The sequence below is a fragment of the Diplodia seriata genome (genome assembly GCF_021436955.1).
Source record: "Diplodia seriata strain FDS-637 chromosome Unknown scaffold_1, whole genome shotgun sequence".
Classification (NCBI taxonomy): domain Eukaryota; kingdom Fungi; phylum Ascomycota; class Dothideomycetes; order Botryosphaeriales; family Botryosphaeriaceae; genus Diplodia; species Diplodia seriata.
This window is the reverse complement of record NW_027117308.1, coordinates 1450849-1472683: the sequence shown is the minus strand read 5'-3', so window position 1 is coordinate 1472683 and position 21835 is coordinate 1450849. Positions and strand designations below refer to the sequence as shown.

At 57.3% G+C, this 21835-nt stretch overlaps 5 protein-coding genes across 5 annotated transcripts; 4 read left to right on the top strand and 1 right to left on the bottom strand.

Moving 5' to 3' along the window:
* Nucleotides 1–251: 251 nt before the first annotated feature.
* On the top strand, nt 252–2098 carry SLS55_000450 (uncharacterized protein; the record flags this gene model as incomplete). Its single annotated transcript, XM_066771961.1, has 4 exons — nt 252–449; nt 517–564; nt 624–702; nt 816–2098. 4 exons carry the CDS (start codon nt 252–254, stop codon nt 2096–2098), a joined length of 1608 nt encoding a protein of 535 aa, XP_066637240.1.
* Nucleotides 2099–3050: 952 nt separating this feature from the next.
* Nucleotides 3051–7314, top strand: SLS55_000449 (uncharacterized protein; the record flags this gene model as incomplete). Its single annotated transcript, XM_066771960.1, has 5 exons — nt 3051–3372; nt 3435–4107; nt 5216–5487; nt 5668–6018; nt 6101–7314. 5 exons carry the CDS (start codon nt 3051–3053, stop codon nt 7312–7314), a joined length of 2832 nt encoding a protein of 943 aa, XP_066637239.1.
* A 1315-nt stretch (nt 7315–8629) lies between these two features.
* On the top strand, nt 8630–9292 carry UBC11 (Ubiquitin-conjugating enzyme E2 11; the record flags this gene model as incomplete). Its single annotated transcript, XM_066771959.1, has 3 exons — nt 8630–8736; nt 8795–9124; nt 9178–9292. 3 exons carry the CDS (start codon nt 8630–8632, stop codon nt 9290–9292), a joined length of 552 nt encoding a protein of 183 aa, XP_066637238.1.
* A 7980-nt stretch (nt 9293–17272) lies between these two features.
* SLS55_000447 (uncharacterized protein) lies at nt 17273–19867 on the top strand (the record flags this gene model as incomplete). The annotated part of the gene is made up of 2 exons (XM_066771958.1): nt 17273–17470; nt 17528–19867. 2 exons carry the CDS (start codon nt 17273–17275, stop codon nt 19865–19867), a joined length of 2538 nt encoding a protein of 845 aa, XP_066637237.1.
* A 1198-nt stretch (nt 19868–21065) lies between these two features.
* SLS55_000446 (uncharacterized protein) lies at nt 21066–21473 on the bottom strand (the record flags this gene model as incomplete). The annotated part of the gene is made up of 1 exon (XM_066771957.1): nt 21066–21473. One exon carries the CDS (start codon nt 21471–21473, stop codon nt 21066–21068), a length of 408 nt encoding a protein of 135 aa, XP_066637236.1.
* Nucleotides 21474–21835: the final 362 nt, after the last annotated feature.

Here is a 21835-nt window from a genome sequence, read left to right as displayed (position 1 = left end):
ATCCCTCGGTGGGCGCCATTAGCGGCCTCCTATCTCTTCTGGGCTCGCTGTCACCTGCTTCACGCCGCCCAGATACCATTTCTCTTAATCAGTCTCTCTTAATCGGTCTTCATGTTCCAACTGTACTTAAGTCTAAGCACGGGTGTTAGCAGCCCGGGCAATATAATCGTCTTGTCGTTTCTCCGCTTCCTGTGGTACGATCACTGTTCTCATCGTCCCTGCCATCACCCATCTGCCTCCCTGGCATCGACATGGACGCGCCTAAGTCGAAGGATGACTATCCGCCCGATGCGATTACGCCACAATATACGGCTGAGGAGGGGACCGTAGCCGCCGTGCTCAATGCATCGGGTCACGCACAAGAGCTCGAACGGAACTTCAGTCTCTGGAGCGCCGCCTCGGTCGGCATCTGCACGGGAAATACCTGGGTAGCCCTGGGCGGCAGCATTGTGCGTTGATTGCCAGGCCTACATGCAGCGTGCATGAGCCGTGTGGGAGGCTGACTCGCATGCGAAGGTTATCTCCTTGTATAACGGCGGTCCGCCCGGTGTCATCTACGAGCTGGTAATCCAAGCCACCTTCCTAGCCGCCCGGCTTGTCGATGCTCACGCGTACACTTGCAGTTTGCCGCCTGGTTCTTCTACTCCCTTCTGGCTGCCTGCATTGCCGAGCTTGTCTCCGCGATTCCCTCTAGTGCCGGCGGTAAGTGAACTCCCCCTTCTGGTAATTTTCGATATCGCCCTCCCACCCTGAAGAATACCCACCTGTCGCCTTGACCTTGAGAGAGGACCGCACTCACACTCCCTCTCCCTTAGTCTACCACTGGGCTTCAGTTACCCCTGGGCGCAAATATGGCAGAGTCGTCGGCTATTTCGCTGGTTGGTGGAATGCCTTTGCCTACGTCTTCGGTGCCGCCTCGATGAGCGCCATCACGGCCAACCTGATCCTGGGCATGTACGGTCTCTTCCATCCCGAGTACGTCTGGCAGCGCTGGCATACCTTCGTGACCTACCTCATCGCCACATGGTGCTGCTGCGCCGCAGTCCTCTTTGCGAACCGCGCCCTCCCGCTCGTCAACCAGATCGGTCTTTTCCTCATCGTGGCAGGATGCTTCGTGACCGTCCTTGTCTGTGCCATAATGCCCGGCACGACCGGCAACGGGTACGCCTCCAATGCCTTCGTGTGGCGGGACTTCCTCAACCAGACAGGCTACTCGTCCGACGGCTTCGCATTTCTAGCGGGCATGCTGAACGCTTCGTACGCTGTCGGCGTGCCTGATTGCGTCGCACACTTGGCTGAGGAGATACCCAAGCCGCGCACCAACGTACCGAAGGCCATCGCCATGCAGCAGCTCGTTGGCCTCTTCACTGCCTTCGTCTACCTCATCGCCATCTTCTACAGCATCCAGGACTTCGACGCGCTGCTGGCCAACACGTACACGGTGCCCTTGGCTGAGCTCTACCTGCAGGCGACGTCCTCGCGTGCCGGCGCCCTCGGGCTGCTCATCATCGTCCTGCTGCCGACCATCTGCACCCTCATCGGCATCTACATCACCGCCGGCCGCATGCTGTGGACACTGGCCCGCGAGGGAGCGACGCCCTTCCCCGGCATCCTTGGCCGCATCTCCCCGAGGTACAAGAACCCGTTCAACGCCACAGTGGCCTGCGCGCTCATCGTGACCGCCATGGGCGCCATCTACGTCGGCTCCACGACTGCCTTCAACGCCTTCGTCGGCTCATTCGTCGTGCTTCTCACTCTCTCCTTCCTCGCCGCCATTCTGCCGCACCTCCTGACTCGTCGCCGCAATGTCGTACCCGGCCCCTTTTGGATGCCGGACTGGGTGGCGTATACTGTCGGCAGCATCGGGTGTGCGTACATTTGCGTATTCGTTGTGATCTACAACTTTCCTTACGCGATACCGTTCGATGCCGCGAGCATGAATTACTCTTGTCTGATCACTGGTGGATTGACCATCTTCATGGGTGCGTGGTGGTTCTGGATTAGGAAGAGAGGATACATCGGGCCTCAGCCATTGGTGGAAGAGGAGGCTACGATGAACGCGGGGCATCGTGTTAAGATCAGTAACGATGAGGTATAGATCCGTCATGTAGACATACTCATACATTTAACAGAGCCGAGATTGGCCATTCATGCTGAGATCTCCACGTGTGCGGAGTTGAGACTGGTGTAAATGTGATTGATACAGAAATTAGTCACCGGCTGAGCCCGTATCGGTACTTATCTCTTGATCCACCTGTCGTTCTCCCATCGCATCGAGCTCTCGAGAAGTGGTCATACCGAAAACGCTGGTCGGGCCCTCGGGTCCAAGGATGCAAACGGCGTCGGGCGCTAAAAGAACGGTGTTGGAGTCCGAAGAACTCGGGATCAGGTGGGCGGCTGATGAGTATTTTTTCCCTGATGGCTGCGGAGGGAGCCGCCGATTGATGAAGCGAAGCGCGAGCATCTGGGCCACAAAGGCCCTGCGGAGGAATTCCAAAGCAACGTTCATCAGAAATTGAGTTGGACTGGCCAGGATGCAACAGCCTTCCCGAGCGGCACTGAGCGTATGTGCCGACGGGAAGAGGAAGTTCGGGCGCGGTGGTAGCCGGAGCGTTTGGGCTAGCCGGCTGGCCGACCCACTAAACGGCGAGAGGGTCTGGGCGTGGGTGAGGGGAAGGCTCTGGTGCACGCGGCACGTTGCGCCGTGGGCGCCCTATGACGTTTGAAGCACCGCCCACACGCCAAGCTCTGGAGAGCGCCTGTCAACTGGCCACAGGGACGGTGTTGTCGCGGACTACGATCTACCCGCCTGCATTTGACGCCCACTTGCGATAAAACAGGGCCGTTGCGCGCTAGCCATTGACGCAGCCATCAAGGGTGCACCGCCACGTCGCGCCCGCTTCAACCTTAAGACGCGCCGCCCCAACTGCACACCTGGTGCGCCTTGACCCAGGCCGCTCTTTCAGCCTTTTTTCCCCACCAAAAGGCTCAGGCTTCCCATGGTCTCCTCACCCTCCTGAGCGCCGTATTCGTCACATTCCCCATCTACCATGGCTTCTGCCCCGCCGCCTGGCGACTCGCCGGCTGCCGCAGAGCCAAACCCGCTCAGTCAGGCTGTCGAAGCCATCACGGCAGCTGAGCAAGACAGCGACTTCCCCTCTCGCCAGCCTACGGGGAATGGCCCATCGCCAGCCGCACCCACCGGCTCTGCCACCGGTGCGCATCGAAACACCTCTTCCAAAGATCCTATGGGCGCACAGGATTCCCAGCCTCTTCCCGACTTGATCCCCGAGGACCCACCACCTACATATAGCGAAACGCTTGGAAACATTTCGGACGATGGCGAACTAGGAACAAAGGCCACTATTGCTGGTAGGCCGGCTCACCTGCAACCTCTCCCCACGAAAGCAGAGGACACGGACTGACTGTTGTAGATGACGGACGTGTCAACATTCACATCGACCAAAAGAACCGACGTCTCTCGCAACTGCTGGTACCAGCCCTACGCAGTCAGGTTGATGTGGTCGCTCGCGAGCCAGATCTTCCTGCGCCCTATATTCCGCCTTCGCTCGGAGGCGACCCCGGAAAAGAACCGCCTCCACCATTAAATATTGTCATACATGTTGTAGGATCTCGTGGAGATGTGCAGCCATTCGTTGCTCTGGGGAAAGTGCTCAAGGAGACCTACCACCACAGGGTTCGTTTGGCTTCACACCCCACCTTCAAGAAGTTTGTCGAAGAGAATGGCCTGGAATTCTTCAGTATCGGTGGTGATCCCGCTGAGCTCATGGCCTTCATGGTCAAGAACCCGGGACTTATGCCCGGATTCGACACACTGAGAAACGGAGACGTTGGAAAGCGCCGTAAAGGCATTGCCGAGATCATTGAGGGTTGTTGGAGATCCTGCATCGAATCTGAAGACGGATTCGGCGTGGATTCAGATCAGCGCACCGAGGCCTGGGTGAACAGCCCCAACTACAGTCCGGACATACCAGCAAACACTACCGGACGACCTTTCGTGGCCGACGCCATCATTGCCAATCCCCCCAGCTTCGCCCATGTCCACTGCGCTGAGAAACTTGGAATACCGTTGCACATGATGTTCACGTACGTTCCACGAATATGTTGTTGGAACTGAGACTGACGCCGAGTAGCATGCCCTGGTCCCCTACGCAGGCCTTTCCTCACCCTCTAACCAACATCATGTCAAGCAACGCTGATGCTTCCCTCACGAACTATCTATCTTATGCACTTGTCGACATGCTGACATGGCAGGGTCTGGGTGACATTATCAATCGGTTCAGACAACGCACCCTCCATTTGGAAGCTTTGAGCTCACTTGCGGCTCCCGGTATGCTTCACCGCCTGCGGATTCCATGCACTTATTGCTGGTCTCCAGCTCTCATCCCGAAACCTCGAGATTGGGCCAACTTCATCTCCATATCAGGGTTCTATTTTCTGTCACTGGCATCGAATTATACCCCTGATCCTGACCTGGCCGCTTTTCTCGAAGCTGGACCACCGCCAGTTTATATTGGCTTTGGAAGTATCGTGGTGGATGATCCAAACGGCATGACAAAGCTGATATTCGATGCTGTCAAGAAATCTGGAGTGAGAGCGCTCGTCAGCAAGGGTTGGGGAGGCTTCGGCGCCGATGAGCTTGGTATCCCTGAGGGAGTGTTCATGCTGGGAAATGTGCCCCATGATTGGCTCTTCAAACATGTGTCCGCTGTTGTACACCATGGCGGCGCTGGAACAACATCTGCAGGCATTGCTTGCGGTAAGCCGACAGTCGTCGTGCCTTTCTTCGGAGACCAACCTTTTTGGGGTTCCATGGTAGCAAGAGCGGGAGCTGGACCCGAACCTATCCATCACAAGCAACTCACTTCAGAAAAGCTTGCGGAGGCCATTCAATTCTGTCTCCAACGTAGCTCCCAGGAGCGGGCACAGGAATTGGCGGCCAAGATCAACCAAGAGAAGGGATGTGATGCAGGCGCGCAGAGCTTTCATCAACATTTAAAGGTCGACCAAATGCGTTGCTCGATCATGCCCAATCGAGCGGCTGTTTGGAGGGTGAAAAGGACGAAAATTCTTCTCAGTGCTCTAGCGGCTGTTGTCCTCGCAAACGAGAAATGTTTGAGCTTCTCTGACCTCAAGCTGTAAGTCGGGAATACTCTGTGCGAGTGGGTCTTTTGCTGATGAAGTACCAAAACAGGCACCGGCCCCGTGAATATGAGCCTGACAATGGACCCTGGGATCCTGTGACTGGCGTCCTAAGTCCCGTCATGGGAACAGTGACTACCATGATGATGGGTGTTGCTGATCTTCCTATCGAGACACTCAAAGCTCTTCGCATCCATCCCGATATGAGGAAGAAGACCAACTCGAACCCTACCGGAAGCAGTTCGGGGGGAGCTTCGAGTAGTGCTTTGAACAGGACCGACAGCAGTGGCCCACTCACGCCCGGAACGTCAGAGTCCGGCAGAAGTACGCCAGTGCACACAGGCGGTCCACAGGTTAAAGTGTCGGAGAACTACTCGGAATTGCACGAACGGGCAAAGTCGTCCCTTTCGGACATCCCTGGACACACGCGCAGCCCCTCCAACTCTAGAAGCGCGGCATCCCCACCACATTCACACGATGGTTCCCAGACAACGAAGAATACAGCTGATACTGAGCACACCTCGTTTTCCGTTGAAAGCGCGCTGCAATCTGGCAAAGGGGTGAGCAGAATTGTTGGCGCAGGCATGAAAGTTCCTATGGATGTCATGCTCGGTCTTCAGAGAGGCTTTCACAACACGTCTAAGCTGTACGGGGAGGAGCCGCGACAGGTTGAGAAGGTGACTGGCTTTTCAAGCGGTGTCAAGGTTGCCGGAAAGGAGTTTGGTATTGGCCTTTTTGAAGGTATATCCGGACTCGTCACTCAGCCCCTCAAAGGAGCCAAGGAGGAAGGCGCTGGAGGTTTCATCAAGGGCTTTGGGAAAGGAATTGCTGGAATTGCTCTCAAGCCCCAGGCTGGTAAGCTCACTTCTATCCTCGAGACCCAATCGTATTGACATGTGCACAGCTGCATTCGCCATTCCCGCCTATACGATGAAAGGTATCTACATGGGTATCCGCAAGCCCTTTGGTGCCACCATCCAAAACTACATCATCGCTGCTCGCACTGCCCAAGGCTGGGAAGAGTACAACAAGTCTACAGCTCAAGAGCGTGCTTTGATCGTTGAGTTATATCAAATCATAGCCTCTTCTGTGAAGAAGAAGAGGAACCCCGGCGAGAAGGAGATGGAAGCGATTCAGGCACTGGTAACCAAGCGCAGAGCAAACGCCGGTGATCCCCGTCAGAATCTGCAAAACTTCCTTGGCTGGAGGTCGTCCGGCGGGGGCTCGAGCGGAGCGGCGTCTTCACAGCCCGCATCTAGCCCTGCGGTTCCCCCGCGATCCCCCAACACATACGCTCCCCAAAGCAGCGCAGTCGGGCAGTCTTCTTCCTCGCCATCCCCGGCTTATTCTTCCCAACGGGAACCCCAGTACGAGCCCGCCACGCTCGAGAGGGCGGAGAACAGCGACCTCGAGGAAGCTATCCGCCTCTCGCTGGCCGAGGTATCGCGCGGCAACCCGGAGGAAGATGCGCTTATGGAGCGCGCGATGCGCAACAGCATTAGGGAGACGCAGGCGGCCAACCCGTACATGCACGAGCAATGCAGCGTCGAAGAAGAAGCAAGAATTCTGCACAGCGTCATGGAGCAGAGCAAGCTGGATGTCGCCGAGGAGCTCAACCGGGATCGCGGCATCCGCGGCGGCGGCGGCACGGATACAGATGAGCTCGAGGAGGCCCTGAGACGCAGTCGCCTGGACGCGGGCGCGAAGGCGGTGGCGCGCGCGCAGCAGCGCGTCAATACGGGCAGCAGCTGGGGCTCGGATAGCGGGTTGGCCAGCCCGGCGACCGTTGGGGAGGTAGACACGGGGACGCTGGCGAGTCATCGAAGCACGGCGCTGGGCGAGTTGGAGAGTATGAGGACGGGCGGGACGGCGGCGACGACGACGACGCAACAGCAGCGCCCGGTGCCTGATCCGCCCGTTGCGACGGGGCGGCAGGAGGACGGCGTGATGGGCGCACAAGAGGAAGAGGATGAAGAGTTGAGGAAGGCGTTGGAAGCGAGTGAGAGAGATATGAGGGGGAGGGAGGACGCGGAGGAGAAGGCGAGGAGGGAGGAGGAGATCGTGATGGAATACGTGAAGAAGCAGAGCTTGGCAGAGGAGGAGCATAGGAAGAGGATGCTGGGTACTGGTGGTGGTGGGAGCCGTGCTTAGGGGACCGGCGCGGGAGCGTGAGAGGGGTGTTTATGAGGTATTTTGAGCGGTTTGATTGATATTGATTGATTGAGAAATAATGATACCCCTCATGTTGCTTTTGATATTGTTTCTTTATCTTCGGGCTATTCAGTATGGCATACTTCGACGTCTCCTCCTGCGATTGCTGTTTTCACGTATTTGACTTTAAAGAATTTCCCCAATCAACCCACTGGTACACCCGCAGATGGCAAGACAATGCTCAGCCAGAGAAGCGATAAAGCTCGACTACTCCTCTGGGCCTTGTGTTCTTGCTATCCTCACCGTTAAAGAAGAGTTCGCTCGTGGGAGAGAACTTATGGTGTTACTGCCACCGGCGCAGTCACCATCTGAGGCGGTATACCAACTTCTTAATCCACTCTTACTCTACAGAAAACAGATGCTCTGAGGAATGCAGTAGGCCGTATAATGTGTAACTCTAGTATGCCTGAGCACTAGAATTCTTCGTCACCAACATGTTGAAATCTTCAGTTTCCCCTCCTTATTCCCGCCAACCACGCTATCAAATATCTCCGGTAGCATTGATACCTATGACCAGCGCCTGTCTGCGACAGTGAATCACGGGAAGCCCAAACCACCGACGTTTCTGTGCCAATAGGGATATGTAAGATTTGAGGGCGCACATGAGCCTTTACGTACGTGCGATCAGATCGCCGATGAGACTCGAGGTCTGATGACCTATACATAGCGCGTGGACATTGGTGGAGGCTGGCAGCTAGTCATCCCGCATTGTGGCCGTAGCTTAATGACCGGCCGAGTCTTATGAGGCGGTCCAGTATTTCCACATTGCCCGCAGCAGGTGGGCTGTAGGAGAAAGGCGTCGATTTTTGATTTGCGCTGCAACGTTCTGCTGGCTTGCCGGTGATGTCATAGGTAGATGCGGAAAGGGCGGAAAGCAACAAGGTCGGGAGAATGTCATGCATTGGTGCCCATATGGGTTGAAACGACGGCCTCGTCGCAAGATGAATGCTCCACCGCGGGCAACAGAGACGGCCATGACGATCGTGGTCCACCGCGAGCGCGAGCGCGACGCGACGCGCCCACGCGCCGCAAGTGGACGCACAGGCCACAGCCTCACCGCCCTGGTTGCCCCCCGTATCCGGCCATCTCGGTGGTAAACAATGAATTTTAGCGCTCGCTCACCTTGCTCCTGCCAAACTCCCCATCCCTACTTTGTCCTCGCTCTGTACAAAGTGCGCGTGCCTTCTGCAACCCAAAACGCCCAGATCTCGGTCCTTTGCACAACCTCGTCTCACCCTTTACACCATCCGCAGCCATGGATTCCCAGCTTAACCCCGCCGCCAACATCACCGACTCCATCCCGGAGGCTAACAAGGCGTCGACGCCCGCCAAGCCCGCCAACAACGGCAATGTCACCAAGCGGTAGCACTCCCTGATCACGTCGTCCTGCGAGAAACACTAGCTGATGGTCCCCGCGCAGTCTGCAAACCGAGCTGATGACGCTCATGATGTCGCCGTCCCCCGGCGTCTCGGCTTTCCCCAACGAGTCCAACTTCCTCGAATGGACCGGCACCATCGAAGGCCCTGAGGGCACGCCTTACGCCGGCCTTACCCTCAAGCTGTCCTTCTCCTTCCCGCACAACTACCCCTACGTCCCGCCGACCGTCCTGTTCAAGACACCTATCTACCACCCCAACATTGACTTCTCCGGCCGCATCTGCCTCGACATCCTGAAGGAGAAGTGGAGCGCCATCTACAACGTGCAGTCGGTGCTTCTGAGCCTGCAGAGCCTGCTCGGCGAGCCGAACAAGTAAGTCGAGCGAGATACAACAACTAGGGCCTGTGTACTAACAACCGACCCAGCGCAAGCCCGCTGAACGGCCAGGCTGCCGAGCTCTGGGACAACGACTTCGAAGAGTTTAAGCGCAACGTCCTCGCCCGTCACCGCGACCTCACCGAGGAGGAGCTTGCTTCGTAGACTTCGTTGCTGTCGCACGATTGGCTTTACACGATACCAGGCGGCTGTGCATCGGGGCTGGGTCCCACGGTTTGTAATTTGGTACTTTTGGACTGGCGTAGAGGGGGGTTTGGCCGTGGCTGGGGGAGTCTGTTCCAGGTTTCTTGGTTGCATGGCAATGGCCGCATACAGTTGTTTTTCTGCTCGCCGAACTCTTGGGGGTATAGTTCCAAACCCGTCTCCTAGCGGGTGTAATTGCTTTGCTTATGTCATTCATTTGCTCTCGCATTCCGGAAAGATGGACTTTATGGATTGTTGTCTCCAAGTTTTGTCAGCTGCATCCACCCTTCGGCCTATCACGGTCCATTCTTGGCATTTTTGCCTAATACCAGCCACCCGCCGCGGGGCACATCCGAGGGACCTCGCCAACACGGTACGTCATACTCTAAAAGATCTTCACAATGACTTCAGGTTACAAATACACATACGGATCGTCGTCAAATCCGGGTCGTGTCCTTGCATCCCGGTTCCTGGGAAGACGATGTCTTCTGCAGCCTCAACATCATTCTTTTTGCCAGAGAGATAAAGTACGAAGCGCTTTCCTATGTGTGGGGTGATCCTAGTATAACGCAGTGGATCCTCCTCGACGACTGGCCGGCAGATGTCACCGAAAACTTGTGGCTGGCCCTTCGCCGACTACGAGACCCGCTGGTTGCTCGCATAGTATGAATCGATGCCCCTGTGCATAAACCAAAGAAACGTCAAGGAGAAATCAAGCCGGGTTGCGATGATGGGAGAAATATATGAGAACTGTGATGAGGTGATCCTATGGCTTGGAGAAGACCGCACAGCGCAACCGGACGACTCACCATCAACATCACCGCCAACATCTGTCCTTGCTCGACGCGCGTTTGAACTGTTGCGACTGCTCGCTTCAGAACAGCATCTACATGAGCTTCCGTGCTTTGCAAAGGAAGACACTTCGGAAATGAGATCACTGCAGACTTCAGGCCTCACTTCGAAACAACAGCCCATATGTTCTACCTTCCCTGGTAACGACGTATCTGGATCGTTCAAGAGCTCGCTCTACCTAACAAATCTACCTTTATTTATGCCTCTGAAAGTTGCTCTTATGATACCTTCGAGGCCTCCATCCGGCTCTTCGCAATCCATTGCGACAGCTGTTGCAAGGACTTTTATTCCAGTTATCGCTCAACCGATCCCCTGACCACAGGCGTCATGGATCCTTGAGTGGAACCCTTCGCAGCCTAATATCCATATGGAACAACACAAAAACAAGACGCACTTTTTTCTGGCCAAGCTCCGCATGATACTATGCACTTCGAACGCCACATATCCACGAGATTTGTTCTACGCGCTGCTGGGCCTGGTAACGACCACAAACTCTCAGCCAGCTGATGGATCTGAATCTGAACTGAAGCCGCAACAGCTGTTCCCTGATCCGCGAACCAGTCGTTAGGGTATCGGAAGATGTTCCTCATGGAAAGTGGGCGTGTGGGGATGGCACCGCATCTCGTAATTCTAGGGGATGAGGTGCATGTCCTGCTCGGGGCAACCGTCCCGTTCGTGCTTCGGCCACGGATAGTACATGAAACTAGAATGAATGACGATGTTTCCGAGGCAAAATTGTACACGGTAATTGGTGATGGATACCTTCACGGGGTCATGGAGGGAGAGGCTCTGCAGGGGTCCGCTTTGACTCGATGCAAGCATATCGAAGTGATGTAGCCTAACAAGACGTGGACGATTACATTGGCCGACTCTCTGATGAAGCTCGAGCTCTGACGCAGTCCGCGGTAAGTAAACAAAGAGAATGAATCCATGTAAGGCGCACAGTCCGCCTCAGCTCTTTACACTGTCTGAGCTTACCTTGAGCGTCCAAATAAATGCGCGCGCTTACCGTTTATACTTAGTTCTACGGCTGGAACTATACTCCGACGAGACATATTGCCATTCCTTAGGTAGGGTGGTTGAAGTGTTTCATTCATGCAACCACCATCACAATTACCTTGGCTCAACACGTGTGCAGCCCGCCGTGCATGTCATTGAGAAAGCTCTTCATTTGAAGCTGTTCCTGCATGGACCCTTGCCGAATTCTCAAATCCTCATGCGCATGCAAAACGTCACCTCAACCTTCTTCCGCCGTGCTCCCCAGCCGCCGTTTCTCCCGTGCCCGTCCATCCGAAACTCTTCTCCAAACATCAGCAGCATGGAACCAAGGGGTGGCGGAAAAGGTTACGATTTCTGACTGGACCTTTGTCGAAGAAGTCCGATCACCCCACGGGCTTCCTTCCCGCGAGAAAAGCGATTCCTGGCCGATGCAGTGCGACCCGAGGCAGGAAACCGGTAAAGTAACATCGACACTGCATGAGGCATGCGCATCATCGTCCCGCGCTGCCGTAAATCTGTATTTATTGCTATGCACGCAATTGCCGCGCCAACCGGCCGACCCATCATTCTCGTGATCCCTTTTTCGATCCCCAGTGCGCTTTTGCGTGGTACGATGGTTTTATTCGCGAGAAGGGGAAAACGAGACCAAGCCAAAGAGCATGAGCACCTACCGGGGGGGTGTGAGAACCTGGACGGGGGAATCCAGTAAACGCAGTGCGACAAAGACACGAAGGCGGGGCGCGGGAAGGAGAAAGAGAGCGAAGAGGAAGAGACGCAACGAGCATCGTCGCACATGAACAGCTCAGTAGTCATGTGTGATTTTGGCTGCCCTCATCCTTCCACCGGCGGTCGTTTGAACGTCCGCCAGCCATGTTTCTGGACGCTGCTTGCGTTTAAACTTTCCTCCCCCACGTTATTGCCCCCGTTCTTCAAACTCCCGCCAGCGGTTTTTTGAGTTTGCGTTCCTTTGTGTGCCTGGTAGGCACGCGCATCATGCCAAATGCGTATGACGCGTCCAGACGGAGACATCTGTGCACGTGCAGTAGTGGTACCTCTGAAATCATGCGGCCAAGAGCTTTGCCTCGCCCGCAAGTGGGATTCTTGGAGGTGGCCTGAGTCCATACATGAAAGCCGCGTGGCTGATGACCGGTGTGGGAGGCCGTTCACCTTGGGTTTGGGAAGCCTGGGGCGCTTTTTGGTTGCCAGGTGCGACCGCAGTGGCTAAATAACTCGTGTGTTCGACGAGGTTACGGAAGAGGGTTCCAAGGGATCCTCACTGACGGCGGGGAAAGGGCGGTTTCTGGGGACCTAAAAGGTACCAGACCCGCGAAACGCGAGGGGTAATATCGGATCATCTGTGTGTCGTGCATTCGAATTGCCCGACAGGGTCAATCTCGTTGCCCGTTGACCGTGTGTATGTGTATTTGGGATGTGTGTGTGTGTGCGTCCGCCCGTGCCTGCATGCGGGAAAACTCGTGCCTTGTCTGGGCGAGTGGGTTAAATCCAAGCGCGCCACACAGTACTGGGTGGCGGAATCGTCGATCTCGCAGAAGCCTTCTTTTGCACGGCGTGAGGACTGTTGCTCGGCGCAGCCGTGGACGAGGCGTTTCTGCTTGGCTTGGTTGCTGAGCGCCGTTTAGCGCCAGCCTGCCCCGCAGCAAGAGACACTTAGGTCTCGACATGTTGGGTAAAGGCTCGAAAGATGGCTGACGTGACGGGAGATGGGAAAGTGATGCGTACCTTTCATCCCACGCGAGTGTGTAAGTGTCGGGCAGCTGCATATGGAAAAGGAAGTTGCTTTCTGGCTCTGGCTGCAAGCACGGCTATTGCCCCGCATGTGGTCAGCTTCTTCATTTCGACATAGCACAACCTCCATCGTTCGCGCACCCTCTCATACGCGCAGTGTGCTGGACATATGGAACCCCGTCCGGATGGCCGCCCCCACTTTCCAGAAGATGATGGGGCAGCAGGGTTTCTCGCACCAGTTTTCGGTGCGCAGAGCTTCCCAACACTCCACACTCTCCGGATGTCAACTGCCGACAGTAGCCGGTGGCCCAGACATCGCTGGCCTTGTTTTCTTGGACGATGTCTCCGAAATTTCTGATTAGTTAACGGCTGGTCATCAACGACATCAAGCAGAACCTGCAGTTGAACCTAGTCAAAACTGCATGTTGTCCCTGAGGATCCGGCAGGTCTCCTGCTCCACAAGTCCCCATGAGCTAGTTCAGGCACATGCTCAGGATATTTGGACTTAGATTGCTATGCAGGCGCGACAAGAGTTGTTTGCACCATGTGAGAACGTCCTGTAGTACTGCATCAGCTTCAGTGGAGCCGACAACAACACGTCATGGTACACTAGCGGCAACCGGTTCAAGACGAAGGTCATGACGGTCGGCAAAGCATAAAGTGAGTAGTCTCAAGAAAGCTCTACCCATGAAGATGTAGTTCAACGAAATAGCCATACGATACATTGGTGACTTTTCAGCCCGGAGACTGCAGCAGCCTGCTTGGGCGCCCACTCACGGTCGTGCTTCAAGCGTCAGTAGAACAGCAGTAAGGCTGAGCTTGTAGGCTTCGTAGGGCAGCTGCTCCACCATACGGGTTCTCAAGGTGGCGGATCAGCGGGCGGCTAAGTGCTGAGGACGAGCCCCGCTTGCCCGGTTTAGGCAGTTGCGTATAGCTCCCTAAACCAACTTCACTTACTTGGCATGTATAGTGGGATGAAGGAGTTCTTAGAGCCTGAAATAGATACAGTCTTTGTTTCTTACCTCCGGTGCTCGATGGTACAGAAAATTGATGTTCGGAGCATCGAGATGGATGCGATTCGTTGCCCTACCTCTCGTTGCTGTTCCGTCCCGTCCTTAAAATGCTTCTGTCCTTGCGGCCGCGCTTTCGCTGTCGTGGTGCCATGCGCTCCCCGCAGGCGCCGCTAAGGAAGCTATTCTCGCAGGGCGCCAGACGAGCTGCGCTGCCGTCCACATCATGATCGCCAGAGGCACGGCGGAAGAGTGCCCGGGAGACGTGATAACGCTGGCGAAGTCGGTCATTGCGAACAACGGCAACGCCGAGTACGTAGACATGCTTTATCCCGCAACGTTCGACTCCGTTGCCAGCACACAGCAGGGGATGAACGCTACCAAGGGCGTACGTCGACGTGCCCGGAGTCGAGGATCGTTCTCTTGGGCTACTCTCAGGTCAGTGTCGCCCCATGGCCGAGGCCGCACCGCTCCTTTTCCAATCCCATATTAACTTGGGCGCACGGGAGATTTTGGAGGGGCGCGCGGCTAAACCGTGTTGTTGACTTAGAGAGCGCACGTCACGGGCGATGCTCTGGGCGGTGGCGGCGGCTCTGGTCTGGGCGCTGCGACGGAGCCCGTTTCGACGGACGTCGGCGAGCATGGTAAGATTGATTGGAATATGCCAGACCGCCAGAAGTCGCTTGTAGCTGACGGGATGGCGGGCACCGTTGCCGCGGTCGGCCGGCACGTACGGTCGTACGACGAGGGGACGGTGACAACGGATGGAGTAGGCATAGGACGCCCCCGATCCGATGCCCCAAACGAGCGCTGCTGATCCCCTCCTCTCTTCCGCGCAGATATACCCGCGCACCGCCGCCCAGCTTGCCGTCCTGGCCGAGCTCTACGCCAATAGGATCCGCTCGTACTGTGACGACAACGACGCTGTCCGTGCCCGTGTTCTTAAATTTGCAAGGCAAGCCAGGGCTGACATATAAAATGGTCGCTTTAGGTGCGCGCCAGCGGCAGCAGCGTTTCCGTGCATGGCGAGCACCCTGAGACCTACGACGGGCAGGCGGCGGCGGGGGTGCAGTCGTTGTTGTAGGCCAATGGCGGCGGCGCAAGGGGCTGCGACAGCAACTGCTGGCAGGCGAGTGCTTTTCCTTTTATCGTTTGGACCATGAAACGGGCAGAGCGAAGGCCGGTTTCACAAGCGCGGTTTCAGATGGCGCCCCGCGAACAACAATCATCGCAGATGCACCGAGGAGAAATGGATCTTGCCTCCGCATGACGGATGAGGCGTGCGTGCATTTCAGCAACAGCGCAAGCGGAACCCAGGTGCGCATCGTCATGTCGGCCAGGAATGGCTAGTGCCGCGATGCTGAGAAAGCAGGCGCCGGAGATCAGAATTAGGCACAACGACGAGCCCGCGTGCTGACATGCCTTCCCGCGCCGCTTCGGGACGCCGCTGCTGCTGGCGCCAGGGATGGAGGTCATTTCTCAGGCCACTAGCGAGTGGTGACTGGCGCGCAACACACGTGAGCCCTGGCGGCGCGCATGCCGGCAGCGTGACCCCACCATCCACGAATAACACGAGGGCGGAGTCAGTCATGGACACTCCCTCCGGCGGCCCGTGGCCCTGCGGCAACATGGCAAGTGGAGGAGCTGTCGCGCTGCAGGAACCGCGCCAACCCGGCCACGCAAACCAGCGGTGGACTCGTCCTGTGTATCCGTACTGCTGCGTCGAGGCGGCGGTGCGCGCGGGGGCCTGGGGCCCTGGAGCCCTGGGGCCCTGGGGCGTTTGGGCTGACAGGGTCGTCGAGGCTCTGGACCGGGGCATCTGATTTCCTTTTTTAAGCACCGCAGCCGCTTTCCCGGCGGTTCGACGGCCGTCGCATTGGCGAGCCGGCAGGGCTCAGGAACCCTCTCCGCCGCGGCGCCGGGGGTCTGAGGACGAGGGCCGGGCGCGCGCCGGGCAGGCGAGTGCTGCGTCGCGATTAATGGGGGGGTGCGTCGTGCCTTTTCATCGTCCTCGACATCGCCCCCGACCCCGGCTCCAGCGCCCTGAATGTGAGCCGGCATCGGCTCCCGCCCGTGGCTTGGCCGCCGGACCCGACGGCAGCGGGGACAGGCAACGCGGCGCGGTGCTGGGCGGCCGCCCGAAGCCGCCCGCGAGCGCGTGAAGTTCCCTTGGGTGTGGCCTGCTGGCGGCCGGGGGAGGCCAGCAACGTTTGGCTGCACCCGTTGATCACCTTCTGCTTTGATCAGCGCAGAGTCCCATGAGTTTGGATTAGGGCCCGCCCGCCGCGAGATGCCGCGACATGCAAGGATGAGCGTGCGGGAACACTCGACGGGCGTCAGCGCGTGGCTGCCTGCCAACAACAAAGGCCCGCCCCGGGCAGCGTGAACAAAGCCAGCCGGAGCTGGCGCTGGCGCTGGCGCTGCTGCGCTGGAGTTGGAGCTGGAGCTGGAGCTGGGGCTGCTGAGGCCAAGGCTGCCGCGGCGTGGCAGCCCGCAATGCCCGGTGAGCACGCCAACCCCCATCTGGCTCGGCGGATGACGCGGGCATTCCAGTGAAGCGGAAGTGCCCACCTAGGGCCAACGCCAATCGATCTGGAATCTGGCCGCGCTGGCTGGCGGTGATGCCTTGCCCCGGCAGCCGCGAGGCCGTAGGCTTGTGTCTTATTTGTGATTGTGCTTGGACGGCCTGCGCGGCGGAGAGCGGCGGACCGGTGCTCGGCACGCCTGCAATATGTCTGCTGCAGTGACCGCGAGCGTGTGCCGGGCGAAGCGCGTGCGACAGCGGGCGGGCAGTACCGGCGGGCATTGAAGCGCTACCCTGTCCCGCTGCGGGCGCGATGAGGTACCGTAATAGTAGCGCCATCGAGCTGCGCCGCCCTCTCTTCACCCTCACAAAGCGTTTCGATCCGCCAGCGCAGTGGCTTACCCACGCACGCCACGCCCGGCCCTTTCCTTTCGTCGTCTCGCTCGGCTTTGACCTGCCATCCAGGGCTCGCTTGCACCTGGCTGCCCCGACTCCGCTCGGAACCCGTACCCTACCTCCATTCCGCACGCTCACCACCTCACTGCACCACCAACACGCCGCTCAGCTTGCTGCGTGCTCCGCATCGACCGCCCGACCCTACCCCAAACCGCACACAAACGACAAACCTGGCTTTCCAATTGCACCTTCAGTCTGCCTGTGAAGCTGCCCGCCCAGGCGAGCCAGCTTCGCGCTCCATCTCACCACCGCTGCCGCCCTAACTCCGGTCTCAGCCCGGACACCCTCAATCTCTCCACAACCCGCGACCGCCGTCTCGCAGCAACACACTCCTGTCGAATCAGCACCTTCACCATGGGCCCAGACTACGCGTCGGGTGTCGGCATCGCCCTTCACGGCGCCCCGGATGAGTACATAGGCGAGAAGCAGATACCCAGCTCCAGCAGGCGCACGCCCGTCATGCAGGTTGAGATGACTCAGGACGTCATCGACGACATGCTCCAGAGCATTCGCGACGGTCGTCCTCCGATGCTCCAGTTCTGCCAGAACCCTGTGCGTGCTCCAAGCTCTTGCTGAAGTGTCGACGCGTCTCACTGACTGTCACCTCAGATCCTCAAGATCGGAGAGACCAAGATCGTCCTCGACGCGACAAAGGAGACATTCAGAAACGAACTGTACCAGACTGCCGCCACCAACGCGGAAAACAATAGCAACGATGTCGCCAGCGACTTCTTTGGCACTGTCGACTACCGGCTTGCTCTCCAGAGAGCCAGTGAGGCCAGTCAGGCCATGAACAGAACAGACTCCGCTCTCCAAACACTCAAGTCGAACATGAAGTCGATTCGCAAGGAGAAGGAGGCTCCAAAGTGGGAACCCGAAGTTATGAACCAACACCAGTTAAACATGCTAATTCGTAATCGCCAAAGAGTATCCATGGAAGTCGATCCCCTTCGCCTCAACGAAACGGACAGAATGAAGCGGCTTCAACAGGGTAGGTATGCTAAACCAAGCCGTGGAGCTGTTCTGGGAAATAGACTGGTTGGTTCAACGTCGAACGCCTCGAGCCCTGCCCTCTCCGCCGCCTCACCCAGACCGACCGCACCGACCTCCGCGCCAATCTCCAAGAAGACATCCGCAATTGAATCGGCGCTACGCAAGGCACTCGTCCACATGCTCGCCCTTGAGCCCGTGAAGATGCAAGATCTTGCTCGTAAGATGAAGGTTCCGAAGGAGGAAATATCATCGATATTGAAAGTGATTGCGAAGGATAACGGAGGAGAGTGGAAGTTGACGGACAAGGCATACAAAGAGCTGGACCCCTTTAGCCCGAGCATTCGATTCTGGACGGAGGAGCAGCGCAAGAAGGCAATCGAAAACGCCATCAAGGCGCTGGATCGTCAGAGGCTTGATCCCCTTGACAAGATCTGGCAGAATCTCCTTCCGGAAAATGAGCGCGGCAAAGGAAAGACTCTGTCAAAGTTGAGCCTGGCTTCATCCAACACCGCGCCGAAAACTTCAACCCCGTCCATGAAGCCAGCTATGGGTAACAAGCACAAGCTCAACCAGCTAACGAAGAAGGCGAAACCGGACACGAAGAAGAAGGAGCCTAGGAAGAAGAAGGTCGAAGAAGATGCATTCGGTATCACTTCTCAGAAGAAACCTAAGCCTTTGGTGGGGGAGAGCACAGCTGCTTCCGGACAGAAGAAGACACTTAAGAGGGCTGATGGTGAGGACAAGGAAGCCGCGAATCTCAAGAGGAAGATTGAGAAGCCTTCCAGTGAGGAGGACACTGGCCGTACGACCTTGTCAAAGACCGCGAAACGCCCGATGGCCGAAGATCAGGCCGGCCAAAGCCCATCCAAGAAGATAAAGAGGTCTACACCCGACGACGGAGAGGTCAGCCAGGTCGCGAAGAAGACATTGGCGAAGACGTCAAGCGAAAGTGGCAAAGCCGGCCAAAACACAGGTCTTCAAAAGACAGCCCGGATCCGGAAGGAGGGTACAACGGTCGTGTCTGCCAAGCTGAACAAAGAGAATACCCTGTCAGACACAAAGGTTGGCAGCAAGCCCATCACCAAGAAACAATCACACACGAACGGCACCGCCAGATCGGCCAGCACTGCCCCGACAGCGGCGGCGCCTAAGAAGGTTGCAAGCAAGATGAATGAACAGAAGGCCTCCGAGCACAGTATCCAGCCAAAGATCAACGGACTACCCTTCACATCCACGAAGAAGGTCGCAAATGCATTATCCTCCAAAAATCCATCATCAACTGGATCTCCTCTCAACACCTCCGATGTGGAGAAGTCACGCGCTCTCCACAAATCCTCTACAACCGCAGCTGGTGTCACCACTCCCGGCAACTCTGACCGTACCCTCAAGCGCAAGGCAAACGACATTGACAGTGATATTCACAAGCACGACGTTAACCTCAAGCACCGCAAGGCTGCAGGGCACACACCTGTGCCCAGCAATACGGCCACAGCGACCCCACCAAGCAGTGACAGACCTTCGCTGAAGCGTAAGGCCGAAGGAACCGTGCCGGATTCGAGGCAACCCACGGCCAAGAAATTGGCCGCTACGTACAAGGCTCCTAAGCCCACACAGACTCCGACGCCGAGTTACTCCGGAGCGTCGTCAATCTCCTCAACCTCATCAACCCACTCGCACCAGCTGGGTGGTGGACATGTCCACCATCACGATTCTCCGCAGAGCTTCCATGACGCTAGCTCTGCTTCGCCCGAGCAGGGCCAGCCGCTCAACCACCGCCGGGCAATAGAATTAAGTGCCCAGTTCAAGCGCTGCTATCCCCAGTACCTCGCGCTGTACACGTCGCTCAAGGGACGACAAGCGACGAAGCAGGAGCTGGAGGAGCTCCACAAGAAGGATGCTATCCTGAAGAATATGAAGAAGGAGGTGAAGCGCCTGTTGGCTAACCCGGAGGGTTAGGCTCCGGGTTAGCCAACGGGAAGATAGCGCATAGTGTAGTTTCCCAACACGGTAATTGGATGGCACGGCAATGGGGTCGAGAAACATTATTGAGCTGTCCCAGCACGGTCATGGGAGCGGTTTTTGATAAAATGACGGTGTTGTTTGACGGTTATAACGGTTGAAAGAGAAAATGAACACTTCAGAAGAGCTGCAGCTCTTCAATTGCCCTTCCATCGTTGCTTGAACCGTTTGCAATACTAAAATGACCCACCCCGTACTATGAAAACTAGTTCAATAGTGATGTTGTCATTCCATGGAAGATCGTGGACTGGCTTGCAGGGCTATCCCGGCTCGACCGCGAGCCTAAATGCGGAAGCCTCGTCATCTGGCGTAGCGACGATAATGTTGGAGAAATTAAGGCAGTCCGCTCGCAAATGGCACGTCGCAGGATGGTTCGCATAAGGGGGTTATGGAGATTTGATTATTGAAGGGCGCCAGTAAGCGGCACCCTTGCTGACACATTTGGTGTGATGCGCTTGATCGTTTCTCTCGGGTTGTTGGGATTGTAAAGCCGGCTTCACAGCACGTGAAAAGAGAGATTATTACTATGCACACGCCTACACAGTAATCCGGGCGAAGGCGTTGACGCAGGCCTTTTCATGAGACGGACATTTCAAGGAGAACAGCGGAAACATGGACAAGCCTCCACCGCCGCAGAGCAGCATCATACTCGAACGGTGCGCCGACGATAGTAACGACGACTTTGGCCCGACGTTCTAGGCTTATGCTCCTTGGCTTACGGTTCGAGATGTATCCTTCTACGTACTCGAGTACAGAATCTTCGGGCATACGTCTTCAAGAAGGAGGCAGCCGGCAAGCTTAAACAGCTACCTACAAAAGGCGGGACATGCCGGCAGATAGTCTTGCGCATTGAACTGCAGACAAAGAAGCACGCGGGAATATAAGTTGTGAGACTAGACCCGCATGGCATTTCTAAACTTCCCGGACGCCAGACTGAACAGAAGGAGGATGCGTGTGAAGTGTCCATGGCCGCAAAGGTCGTGTAGACAACCGAGGCGGAGGGCACAGTATTGAAATAGGCAGCTGTATCAGCCCGAAATGCCACGGCGTGGTGTCGAGCGGGCTCTGCCAGGACGGAGCCGGATGCTTGATCGGGGGAGGATATGCTTCGAGAGGCTCGGCGCAGGGGCACTGGTCAGTCGACGTCACCGTTCTGGTTCTTGCGTTTGCCGTTGGTGGCTTCGTCCAATGCGGCGGCATCCCTTGCGGTCTGCGTGTCGAACGTGTCCTTGTAGCTCTCCGGCAGGCCCGGAATGCTGGCAGGGTCGATGCCTTTTTGGCGGGCAGCGTCGACTAGTCTCTGCTGTTCAGCATACTGGTCTCTCATGTACTTCACGGTGGCGTCGAGGACGATGGCTTCGCTGCGGCCCTGGCCCTCCATGCCGGGCACAATGGAGGCCAGGCGGTCGAAGCCCTGGCGGATGGCCTGGCGGCGCTTCTGCTCGGAGGCGATGTGGTTGTTCTTCTTCTCCTCCTCGGTCAGGCGCGGCTTCTCGGGCTGGCCGGGGGCGCCCTTTTGGGCAGCGGGGGGCGAGGTGGACATTGGCAACGCGGGCGGTGGTGCGTCTGGCAGAGGTGCGGCGGGGACGAGGCGGAGGAGCCGCGGTTTTTAGGGGATGCTCAGATCGCGCGGCGGGCCTTCCCCGCGACGACTGGGCGCCATTCCCTCAGCCCTGCAGCTCTAGTGCAAGGAAGCGCCTGAGGCAGTGGATACGGGCGCTCCATCCCTGTCGTGCCCGGAAAGCCAGGTGCAATTTGAAACATTGCCGTCACCTGCGACGACCTGCCGCGTCCCTCTCACCATCTCCCAGACCGTCCTCAGCGAGCGGCCGACCTGAGCGCAGCCCACGCCCGCCGCCCGCCGACGCCGAGCGCCTCCACCCTCGAAAACCGCCGCCGCCGTCT